At 60.0% G+C, this 12352-nt stretch overlaps 1 protein-coding gene across 1 annotated transcript; it reads left to right on the top strand.

Moving 5' to 3' along the window:
* Positions 1-369: 369 nt before the first annotated feature.
* On the top strand, positions 370-9640 carry LOC129046665 (uncharacterized). The gene is made up of 9 exons (XM_054514600.1): positions 370-633; positions 700-835; positions 1029-1205; positions 4413-4537; positions 5881-6006; positions 6620-6893; positions 7246-7400; positions 8504-9217; positions 9486-9640. The coding sequence occupies exons 1-7, from the start codon at positions 370-372 to the stop codon at positions 7365-7367; spliced, it is 1224 nt and encodes a 407-aa protein (XP_054370575.1). The 3' UTR covers positions 7368-7400; positions 8504-9217; positions 9486-9640.
* The last annotated feature ends 2712 nt before the right edge of the window (positions 9641-12352 follow it).

Consider the following 12352-nt stretch of genomic DNA (forward strand, 5'->3'; position numbering starts at 1 on the left):
TGTTCTGTCTCCGCCTTCCAAGGAAGGACAAAATGTAGGACTGAACTCCAGAGGTAGGAACCAGTTCTTTGTTATTTCATTGTCTGAAACTTTTTCCTTGGAGCGTGTTTGGGGAATGATGGGACATAGTCCTTGTTACCTTTCTCGTTTTGTCTCTTTCTATGGTGCATCATATCCATCCCTTCCATAGCTGAACCAGTGGGTCTGGACTTTCTGACAGGAATTCAACAGAAAGCTTTTTCAATCTTTTGTCCCCCTAGAAGCAGCCCAAGTTTTTGGGACAATCCGTCTCAAAACATTTCTGTCAAATTTCCTTTTGGTTCTTGATGCTGCTCAGGGCCATCAGACTGACACAAAACCCCCTCAGTCATGTCCCCAGCCCCGGTGGAACGGCTGAGCTCTCTGAACTCCAGCCTTGCACTGTCCCACCGTAATTACATTGCAATTGTAGATAGAATTGTGGCAGGTTCTGGGCCACTGGCTCTGAATCCTCCTGAATCCTCAGGGCTGACCATGGCATTTGTCTGTACTTTCCTGTCCCTGGGGCTGATCACTCCGTGCTTGCCAAGGGACGAAGCGCTCGCTCTGCACAGCTCCTTGGAGCTGAGGGTGCCTGCCCACACTGAGAGATGGGTGAGTGAGCGACGCCGTAATGTTCAGGTGGGTTCGGCTGATCTCGCGTTGGTTCGGTTTATCTAGTTCGGTCGGGCTTATCTAGTTCGGTCGGGCTTATCTAGTTCGGTTGGGCTGAACGCGGTTCCGTCGCGTTCCGTTCAGTTCACCTCAGCTAAGCTCGGATGGATTCGGCAAATCGCGGCCAGAGTCGGCCGTTCGGGTAGGCTCGGCTGTTGTCGGCTCCACTCGGCCGTTGTCGGCTGCACTCGGCCACGCTCGGCTGTTGCCGGCTCCACTCGGCCACGCTCGGCTGTTGCCGGCTCCACTCGGCCACGCTCGGCTCTTCGGCCCTGCCTGACTCTGCTCCGCGCTGCAATGGCGGCCGCTGGCAGGGCCCCGCTCCCCGGCCTGAGCCCCGGGAGGGGACAGAGCGCCGGGACAGCCGCCTCAGCCCGGGTCACCCTGTCCCTGCCCGCCCCCGCGTCCCCCGGAGCGCGCCCTGCAGCGCAGAACGCGGCCTTTGGGCCAGGAGCGGGGACAATGCCCTCGGCTCGGCAGCAGCGCCGGGAGGCAGCGGGCGGTGCCCTCAGGTGAGCGGCCGGAGGGGAGGGAGCTGGGCCGGGGGCACCGGGGCCGGGGCACCCACAGGGGGCCGGGGCTGCTTTGGGCGCTGCTGCGTGGGACCCGCTGCGGGTGGCACGGCTCTGTCCCGGGCCTTGCGGCTCTCTGGGATCGTGTGCCGTGGAATAAAGCTGGGGCTCGTCCCAGCTGCGGGAACAGCGCTTTATTGGGTGAGAAACAGAGTTCACTGTCTCGAATTTTTACACGTTTGTTAAGGGATAAAAGGCAGCGCTGGGGTGCTTGGCTGTTTGCCAGGAGCACCCGGTTCCCTTAAACCGTGTTCTCTAGATTCTGTTCCATTGCAGTGGTGTGTGCATATTCATTAGAGTTTATACATATTCAAACAGTCCTTTCAGTTTAGATGTTCTTTTGCTTGGTTTGAACCTTCGTGCCATCTTGTGGATTAAACCAATATACTTTATTTCTTCCTGTGGTGCCATCCTGTTTTATTTTCACTCCCTCGTTATTTGATAACGAGGGTCAGTAAATTTTTCCTCTTGTTTTTCAGTGCTCTGGTTTCTGTTTCTGTTATCTTGTGTTTCAGATAAGATTGTCCCCAGCTGTGGGAAATCACCCCATTATCTGACACCATTTTCTGAGTTCCTTACATGTAACAGCATTTGAACATTTCACAGTCTCTATGATGCTGCAGTCTAAACTAGTGTCTGTTACAGTGCTGTTTATGAAAGCTGTGCAGTGCATACACGAACTGACAGATTATCCTTGATCCAGAGCAGTAGTTACAGACTGTCCCCTCTCGGGAGTTCTGTGGTCAATAACACCGTGCCAGAGCTCAGACATGAATGGCAAGGGCAGTACCTGCATTTGTTATGTTTCATTCTGGGCTGGGCTGAGCTCTGTTTGCCGGGAAGCAGCGGGATGGGTGTCCCTGTGCCCACCCCCCTGGGTCCCAGAGAGAAGCTGCTCCTGTGGCTGCAGCTGAGGGGCACTGGGAGACCTGAACGGTCCTGATGGAAACCGATGCCAAACCGGGTTTGGTTGGGTTTGGGACTTGCCATTTTCCCCTGATCCGTGGGTTTTGCCTTAGGAAACAGGAACTGGGCACCAGGACATTTTGTTAGCCTAGAAGGGACGAGTTTGTTTGTATTTATTTCCTGAGGCACCTGGATCGATTTGGGTCTCAGTTGGCACCCGAGAGCCTCCTCTGTGTCCTGGGTGGGGTGGTGGCTACCAAAGGGGTAAAAGCTGGAGCAGGAGGGTGGGTGGAGAGGAGAGCAGTGGCTCTGTGGGGATTTGCATCTGGAAAGGGCCCTCAGTTTCCTGGCGGGAGTCCTGGAACCAGAGCTGAGAGTCGCTGAGCAGTGAGGATCGTGCAGCTGCAGTGCCGAGAGTGCAGAGGCTGCAGTGGGCGTTGTCTGCTCGCTCTCCTGATGTCCCATCTCTCATGCTGGGCTGGCACCCAGGCACCTGCAGGGCTGCACACCCTCAGGGCAGGGGTGGTTTGTAAATGTTTTAAATGCTGCAGCAGCTCCCTCAGGCTGGATGAGTGTGAGGATATCCAGCTCTGCCTTAGGGCTTGGAGCACGGCAAGGGTGCAGGGCTCACGGTCAGTCTTGTTCAAACACTTGTAATAGCAAAATATTTTAAAGCAGAGACTGTGAGGCAATAACAAAGGCGAGTCTGTGGCAAGGATAGGTCCGAGCTGTCTTTATTAAAGATCCACACTGCTGGATGTTGTGTCAGAGCCCTCTGGGGACAGAAGGTGTCCCCAAAGCTTCATGAAGCCCTTGTTTCCTGCTGGCAGGGCAGGGTGTGAGCCCAGCCTCGGGGGCTGTGTGGCTCCTCCTGCCTGGAGCAGGGACAGCCCGCGGGGCTGAGCCCCAGAGGTTCAGTTGCTGGAGCAGGTGGGGATCTCTTTGTGCCTGGGAATTGTCGCTGCTGCGTTCCTGGCCCAGCTGCAGGGTTCCCTCAGAGCCCGTGCCCTGCAGCAGCACTGGGAGCTCCTGGGCTGGGCAGGGAGCAGCTCTGGCCTGGGGCTCTCAGGCCCATCAGTGCCCATGGAAACCCAGCGTTTGTTCTGCTGCCATCAGCCTCTCTGCTGTGCCAGCCTCGCTGCCAGGGCACAGAGCTGTGGGAAGGCTCCATCCCATCTGTGCCAAGCGCTGCCAGCGCTTCCAGCAGCGCTGCTGGGGCACCAAGGGCTGCCTTTGGAGCCTGGCTGGCACAGAGGGTGACACACTCTGCCCTGCAGCGCCCAGCTGCATCCCACAGCTGCACAGTTCAGCCAGCAGGGAGCAGAGTCAGCTCTGGGCCCAAACCAGGTTTTGTCCCCCAGAGAGCCACTGAGCTTCCTGAGGCAGCACACAGATGTGCCCTGGCCTTTGGGGCTCACGGTGAGGGCTGCCAGGGGATTGTGATAAGGCTGAGCTGGAGCTTTCTTAGAAAAGCCATCAGCTGTAAGGAGAATCTCTGGCAAACAGGTGGCTGGGGCACTGGCTGGGAGCAGGTCCTGGCCTTTTCTCTTCTTTGCTTTAACCTGTTCTTAAGAGGAGCCCAAAACTGCAAAATGGAAAGGAAGGGGGCTGTGGGGGTGAAAGTTGCTTTGCATTTTGTGAAGTGTTGCTGTGGATTTTGGTGTGTCAAGTGGCACTACCAAAACAGCATTGGAATAACCAAACTTCAGGACTCTGCACTTAATTCCTTGAATGTGTTTGTGTGGGTGCAGGAAATGCCAAATCCCAAAGCAATTCCATGTCTGTAACCTCAAGTGCAACATCTTTAAAAGCAAGTGCTCAGTGTGGGCTTTCCATGTGGGTGCAAATGGCCCAAGGCCTTTCTTGTGTCCCAAAAGCAAAGAACCTTTCCCTGGGAGGTTTTGGAGGGGATTCTCTTTGGGATTTCTTGTGGTGCAGCATCCCGGGTGTCCCTTCCTTTGTGCAAAGTCCAGTGGGAAAGGATGGAATGGCTGCCACGTGGGCTCTGGGATAAAAATGGTTCTGTTCAAATGAGGCAGAGAATGCAAGATGAAAAATGAGCATCCTTTTATTGTCTGAAATAGTCAGGAATAAAAGTGCTGGCAAAGGACACGTTTGTGTTTGAATTGGTGTCACCTCTCATGGGTAAAACCCCATAGTGAGCCAGCAGAGCAGAGCTATGAGAGCTGGGATCCTTTGACTTCCACAGTGGACTTAATTTTCTTTTCTCCTCTCTTTCAGGGCAGGAAAAATCATCCAACTCCTCCCATCTTTGCCCACAGCTTTGGTGTTGGAGCAGCCAAAGGCAAGAGGCTTCAGCAGCAGGGCTCTGCGCTGGAGGGCTCTGGTCCTGCCCACGCTGTGGGGTGAGTCAGAGGGACACAGGGCTCCCCTTTTCCTCTCTGCTGGCATGAGCTGCCATGGCAATGCCATTGCTGCCAGCCCAGCCCCAGCTGTGCCTGCTGGAGAAGGGCAGAGGTGCAGAGGCAGTGCCAGAGTTCCCTGGGGATGCTGGAGCTGTGGTGCTGGCTGTGCCCTAGGGCAGCTTGGGCACTGTCTGTGCAGCCCAGGGCTGCTCTGGGCCTTCCTTCGGGAGCTCTCAGTGCATGCCCAGCTCTGCCAGGGCTGGCAGCCGCTGCAGGGCTGGGTGACAGCCTCTGCTGGGGCTGGGGGCAGGCACGGCCCTGGCACAGGGGCAGGGGCAGGGCTGGCAGCATTTGGGAGCCATGGGAGCAGAGTGAGGGGTGGTGCTGGGCACAGGGGTCAGCCTGTGCTGGTGTCAGCACAGCCCTGCAGGGCCCTGGCATCTGGGAGCAGCTCCAGCTCTCCTGGGGCCCAGGGATGGGCTCTGAGGGACTGGCTTTGCCTGTGCCTTTCCAGGGCACAGGAACAAGGGCAATGTGGTGCCAGAGCTGGGGCCCAGCAGGCTGTATTTGCCTCTGGGAAAGCAGAACAGACTCTGGGCTGAGCTGAGTTTCCTGCAAGGGCTCAGAATCCAGGGAAAAGGGAGTTCAGGAATTGCATCTGCTGCTGGGAACATTGCCTTAGGCTTGCTCAGTTTGTGTCTGTGAGCAGTGGGCTCTGGGCTGGAGAGGAGCTGTTGGCAGCAAAAGATGGAGTCAATGCTCTGCAGGGAGGTGCAGGGAAGGACTGAGTGGGAGGGAAGGGCAGTGTTTAGAAATGAGATCAGCATTTCTCCCAGAATTGGGGTGCAGCAGTGATGGGGGTGGTTGGCTTTGCTCTGGGCCTTGTTATTCCTTGTGCAATTTGCAAATTCTGCTGCATGAGTTACTGTCCAGTATCTTTCTAACAAAAACTGACAGAAATTGAGGTTTAGGAGTAGAACTGAGGTCCATTCACTGCACAATCTTGCCAAGGCTGGAGGACTGGGATGATGGCTGCTCTCAGCAAAGGTCACTTCTCAATGCTGTGTCAGATTTGCCGCAGTGCTGGGCAGGAAAGGTGAGGGTTTGGATCAGGAATTGTGCAAACAAGACCTGGGTGTGGTTGATTTGTTTGGTTTTTCAGTGAGCCAGGGGCTGGCACAGGGAATGGTGCAGGTGCTGCTCTGGCACCAGAGCTGCTGCCCTTTGGAGCCATGTTAAAGGTGTGACCATAGAACACTTTGGGGGCTGTTTTCAGCACTCTGGGTTTCAGAGCTGCTGTCCCCAGCCCGTTGCCAGCCCTGGGACATCTGCTCTGGTTCCAGGCTGTCCTTGCTGGAGCAGCCTGGTCCCTGCCGTGCCCAAGCCCTGAGACACAGAGGGAGCCCTGTGCCCAGGGGCCTTGGGCACCTTGTCAGGAACGTGGCAGCAGCCCCGGGAGCAGGCTGGAGGTGAGAACGGGGTGTTGGGAACTGAGGAGTGCTCATCTGGGCTGGGGGGAAGGGGCAGGAGTTTCCATGCCCCTGGAGCTTTCCTGCTGGCATGGGGCAGCACAGGGAGCAGAATTCATTGTGCCCCTCCCACGGGCAGTGCTGGCCTGGGTGTCTGTGCTGTGCCACCAGAGCGTGGCACTTTGCTGCTGTCACTGCCACTGCCAGCCCAGCTGGGGGCTGTGCTCTCCTGCCAGCCCCAGCCAGGAGCTCCAGGGGTGCCTCTGTGCCCTGCTGGGAGCGTTTGCTGGGAATGTGCCCCATCCCTGGGAGCGTCCCTTTGTCCCTGGGCTGCCAGCCAGAGCTTTGGGCTGCTCAGGCTCAGGCTGGGATTGCCAAAGGCACCGAGAGGGAGCAGCACAGGGAGGGGGCTCAGAGAGGGGCTGGCAGAGCCCAGCTGGCAGGCTGGGCTGGCTGCTGCAGGTGGGGCTGTGTGCCCTGCAGGCAGGGAATGTCCCCTTCCCTCAGCAGCCCTGCAGATCCCAAGGGCTCCCAGAGCAGGATTTTATTCCTTACCTCCCTTTGTGGAGATTCATTCTCCACATTGCCATGAGCAATTCTTGGATTTCTCTAGGAGCAAACCTCCCAGCAGAGCCAGATTGCAGTGGAGGCCAGAGCTGTGTTTGGAGCAGGGAGTGCTGAGAGCTGCGTCTGCCTGTGCTGCCCCAGCCTGAGCACAGGCACAGGGAACAGCCTGGGCAAAGGGATTGGGGCAGTGGCTGATGCCCAGGGAGAAGAGCACAAACCCACAGCCATTCAGCCTGACAGTCCCCTCCACCCAGAGCTCAGCACACATCCTCACAGGGAAGCCCAGCAGCTGAAGGAAAAAAAACCCACAGAAGAAAAAGGTGAGTTATTTTGCTGTAAAGTTATTTCAAGTTGTTATTAAAGCCCAACCAACATTTGCTCTTGCTTTTGGTTGGGTGAATAACGAGCAGTGGGCACAGGTGATGCCATTCATGTGGCTGAAAACCTGCTGTGATCTAGAGGGGATCCAAGAACTGTTTGTGTAGGGCAATGGAATGTGAGGGGATGTCAGGGGCAGTGAGGTGGCATTTTGGAGGGAATTGCTGAGGTCATTGAAGGGAGACCAGCAGACAATTTCCCTGGGAAATCCCAGGCCCCTCGGGCCCACAGCCAGGACTCTCCAGGGCTGAGGGGGCAGCACTGGAGACTCCCTGTGTCCTCCTTCCTTGGCAGCAGCCAGCAGGGAAGGGAGAAGAGGATCGCTGTGGGATGAGACTGCAGAGAGCGAGCAGAGGAGCAGCCTCGGGCTGGAGAAAGGCCAAGGGACCAACACGGTGGCACCAGGGCACCTGTGAGGAACAGAATGGACACTTGGAGGCCACATGGAGGTGAGGAGTGCATGGTTTGGGCAAAATGTCAGTGACTCTCCAGAGAGATAAGGAGGGGATATTTAGGAGGGAAAAGCTGAGGTGATGAGTTCACCCAGCCTGGCACAAGGTGTGTTTGCACAGGCTGGGGCCAGAGGTGAAGGTCAATCCAAAGCCAGCCCTGCTCAGCCTCTCAATCCCATGATAAGTTGTACAGGCTGCCCACTGAGGGATTAAAAATACATAAAAATGAAACCAAGAGCATTAATGAGATTCCTGGGAATCCCATTAACTTGTTGGCAGAGCTCCTGACACAGTTTGGAGCTTTGATGACAAGAATGCATTTCTTTATTTGGATTATTCACTGTGTGGGATATGGGGTTTGTTTGGATTTTAAAGCCCTCATGGTGGCCCTGACACTGCTCAGGAGCTGGTAGAGAAGCAGAGTCAGAGCTCCTGGCAGGCACAGGGTGTTTTCCCCCATAGTGGATTGTAGAGTAATTGTCTGGGACCTGGATTGTCCCTCTGGGTGATGCCACTTGCTGTGGTTTGTATCATTCCATCCATTTAATTCCCAAAACCTCCCAGCCCAGGGGTTGGAGCTGACAGGGCAGGACAAAGATTGTTCTCTGTGTGGTGCCCAGATTTGGGGTTCCCTGTCAGCTGTGCCAGTTCTGATGAATTATACCCATAGCCCCAAATTCCCTGCTCCATTCCCGCTGCAGTAACCTCCCAGTGCCCCATGGAGTGTGGGCATTCCCATGCAGAGCTGCTGCCTTGGACAGCAGCTGTGTCAGGAGCCAGCAGAGCTTCCAAGGAAGCTCAGCAGCACAGGGACAAGGCCAGGGTTCTATTCCATAGAAGTGGCTGTTGAGAACCCTCAGCCCAATGGTGTCCCTGGGCTCACTGGCCAGAGCTGCCTGGAATGGAGCCCATTTCACCCCCCTGAGCTCCAGGATGGAGAACATCCAGTGGATGGTTTAGAGCAGGGGAAGGCAGTGGCCAGATGTGCTCCCAGCCTGAGCTGAGGCAGCCCCTGTGCCCAGGGGGGGACATCTCTCCCTGCAGAAGCTCAGCTCCTTTCAGAGCCTCAGCAGGGGCCTCTACAAATTCTTCTCTCTCAGGAAAGGGATGCACAGCTTTGTCTTCAGCACACCTCCAGTGGCACCTACCTGGGAAAGCTTTCCATCACTTCTGCACTTCCAGCTGGATCCCTGGAAAACTCCAAACTCCATCCCACTGATTTTCAGGTACCTCTGAGGGCTGCTGCCTGGGATTGAACATCTGTGGGGGAAGATGGCCTTGGCTTTGATGCTGCTGATGGCCGATGGCCTCAGGCTGGGGAGGAGGGAAGGGATTTGGGGTGGCTGGGCCACAGCTGGCAGCTGTGTGGGAGCTCTGAGCCAGGAGTTGCTGCATGAGCCCCTCTGCAAAGGGCCCGTGCCTCCATTCCCAGCAATGCCAGCTGCTCCTTGGGGTCCTGCTGGGCTGCTGGTGTGGCTTTGTCCGGGCTGAAGCATTTCCAGGGGCCTGCTCAGAGCAGCCCCTGGCCCAGGAGCCACGGTGCAGGCACAGCTCCTCCCCTGCAGATGCCAAAGACACGAGGGGCTGCTGCCTTTCAGCAGCTCCTGGCCTCCTCCTGCCCTGCGCTCCCAGCCAGCTGGGACACAGCCAGGGAACACCAAGGAGCATGGCTGGCAGCCAGCAGGAGACACCGAGGCCCCTGGGCCAGAAAAACAGCCCTGGCCCCAGCAGCCAGCATCGTTTGGAGCTGGCAGCACTCACCTGCAGGCAACGCCCCCCGGCACTCTCCAGAAGAGCTTTGGCCACGGAGCAAGGTCACCCTCAGGGCTTGTCTTGTTTGCTTCTTCCTGGGGAAACAAAGGGACATTGTGGGAGCACATTTACAGCTGCTGGGGAAATCCTGGCAAGGGCAGAACAATCAGGGCTATGGGGAAGAGTTTGGTGCTGCCATGTTGAGTGCCAGCCAGTTCTGCCCCACAGCCATTGCAGGGGCTGCTGTGTAAAGCAGCAGTAGCAGAAGGGAAGGAGCTGCATTTGTAGAGGAGTTCTCTTAGTGGCAGCAGTCATTCCCATCCCACACAGGGCCTTTGGAACAGCCCTGGGATTGGCCCAGGTGTTTGGAGCAGGGTGCTGAGAAGGCCAAAATTCTGGGTTTGATGTGCAGCTGGGCCGGTCCCTTCTCACCATTTGACTTGATGATTCTCACGGCTCTGGAAATAAAGAACAAAGAGTTGCCACTGGTTTTTAAACCCATGGGGTTTTGCCTAGTGTTTCCCTGGGGCTCCAGTCCCACCCCAGGCACAACGGGAGCGGGAGCAGCAACGCCTCGGCCCCAGCGGCCGTCCCAGAGCGGCTGCTCCTGGCTGGGAAGCTGCAGCCCCCAGCAGGGGCTGCGGGCACGGAGCAGGGGCTGCGGGCGCTGTGGCTCGTAGGGGAGCGCGGCGCTCGTGGCGTTACCGGGCCGGGGGCTGCGGGGCGGCGCCGTGTCCGCCAGGGGGCGCCCCGCGGGGCGGGCGGCGGCGCTGAGCGAGCGGCGATGCCCATGGGGTCCCGGGGCCGCTACGGGCGGTCTCGGTGTCCTTCCCGCTGCCAGCCGCGATCCAGAGGCTGCTCCGGGAAGCGTCGTCCTCCTGGCGAGCACGGCAGCGGCACAGCACCGGCTCCCTGCTGCCGCAGCCGGAGCGTGCCTGGAGCCCCGGCCGGACCCAGCCCCGCGCTGGCCGCAGCCGGAACGGCAGCGCCTGTCCTGGAGCGGCTTTTCCCCAGCGCAGCGGCGGCGGTCCTGATCCCAGTCCCCTGTCGATCCTCCGGCCCCAGTACCCATACCCTACCCGCCGAGGAAAAAGTGGCTCGGTCTAGCTTCCACAAGAAATACCGCCAAGACCAGGATGCGAATCCCCAGACCTAGATCCCGATCCCAGTCCCACCCGAGCGCCTTGGATCCCGCGCAGCACCAATAGCAGCCCCCGACCCGGATCTCCGCACAGCGCTCCGACCGACGCTCCCGCCGCCTCCCGAGATGAGCATCCCCCGCAGAAAACAGGACAGGCGCCGATCCGCCGGGATTTATGGGCGGGGGGGGAGGCGGGGCCCCGGGGGCGGGGCCGGCACAGGTGCGAGGGGCGGGGCCTGCACAGGTGTGAGGGACCCCAGTGCGGCTGCGCGGGGCGGGGCCTTGGGGGATTTAAGGCGCGGGGAGGGCACGGCGGAGCCATTTGCTCCTCGGCGTTAGGTGAGGGAGGTTGCTGCCGGCCGGGGCCCTATATCTCTTTTTCTTTGCGTTTCTTTTCTCCTGCGTTTCTGTTTCGTTGTATTTCTGTGTACTTCTCCTTTCTACCCTCCCTTCCACCCCTCCCCCACCCCCTACACCCTCCCCCCCCCAAACCCCCCCCCTCCCTCTCCCCCCTAGCCCTCCCCTCCCTCCCCCCCTGCGGCCGCCCCTCTCTCGTTCTCTATCCTACCTACCCTACTCTACTTTTCCATCGTCTGCTTTCCCTCCCCAGCCGGACTCTCCCCTGACCCCGCTCCCAGCTCCCCCTTCCCCCCCACCGGTCCCTCCCCACCCGCCCTCAATCCTGCTTCTTCCTCCACCCTTCCTTCCCCCCAGCCCCGTCCCCTGCTGTCCTGCACACCCAGATCTCTCCCCACCTTCTCCTCCGTTCCCCTGTTCTCGTTCTCCATTCCCCACTCTCCTCCTTTCCTCGCAGCCGCGGGGCTCGGGGTGCCGGGCAATAATAAAGCCCTGAGGGCCGGAGCCCAGCGCCCCCGGCCTCGCTGGGGTCCCCACACGGGGCCGGAGCCGCTCTGCGGGTCCCCCCATTGCAGTCCAACACACCGCCCGACACCGCCGGGGTTCCGGCTTTCCCAACATCACACTGGGGGGGTCCTGGGGCGGGGGGCCCGAGTTACAGGGGCCCCCTCATTAGGAGGGGGTCCCAGGGGGGAGGGGGGGTTAGGAGGGGCCCCCTCATTAGGAGGGGGTCCCTGGGGGGGAGGGGGGTTAGGAGGGACCCCCTCATTAGGAGGGGGTCCCAGGGGGGAGGGGGGGATAGGAGGGGCCCCCTCCGGAGGAGGGGGTCCCAGGGGGGGGTGGGGGAGGGCCCCCTCCGGAGGAGGGGGTCCAGGGGAGGGGGCGGGGCCTGGGGGGAATTACCCCCCCCCCAGGCCCCGCCCCCTCCCCTGGACGCCCTCCTCCGGACGGGGTCCGACCCCGGCCCCCTCCAGGGACCCCCTCCTCCGGACCGGGGCCCGGGGGGGGGGGGAGGGTGGGGCGGGCGGGGACAGGACGGCAGGGGACGGTCGTGTGTCTGGCATTTTTTTTTTTTTTTTTTAAACGTGTGTTGACGCTGCAGAGTGACGTGCCCCCCTCTGCTTCCCTCCCCACCCCACCCGCCCTCCCCCCCCTCCCGGGCCCCGGTCCGGAGGAGGGGGTCCCTGGAGGCGGCCGGGGTCGGACCCCGTCCGGAGGAGGGCGTCCAGGGGAGGGGGCGGGGCCTGGGGGGGTAATTCCCCCCAGGCCCCGCCCCCTCCCCTGGACCCCCTCCTCCGGAGGGGGCCCTCCCCGACCCCCCCCCAGGGACCCCCTCCTCCGGAGGGGGCCCCTCCTATCCCCCCCTCCCCCCTGGGACCCCCTCCTAATGAGGGGGTCCCTCCTAACCCCCCTCCCCCCCAGGGACCCCCTCCTAATGAGGGGGCCCCTCCTAACCCCCCCTCCCCCCTGGGACCCCCTCCTAATGAGGGGGCCCCTGTTACTCGGGCCCCCCGCCCCAGGACCCCCCCAGTGTGATGTTGGGAAAGCCGGAGCCCCGGCGGTGTCGGGCGGTGTGTTCGACTGCAATGGGGGGACCCGCAGAGCGGCTCCGGCCCCGTGTGGGGACCCCAGCGAGGCCGGGGGCGCCGGGCTCCGGCCCTCAGGGCTTTATTATTGCCCGGCACCCCGAGCCCCGCGG

This window comes from Molothrus ater, chromosome 4, assembly GCF_012460135.2.
Source record: "Molothrus ater isolate BHLD 08-10-18 breed brown headed cowbird chromosome 4, BPBGC_Mater_1.1, whole genome shotgun sequence".
Classification (NCBI taxonomy): Eukaryota; Metazoa; Chordata; class Aves; order Passeriformes; family Icteridae; genus Molothrus; species Molothrus ater.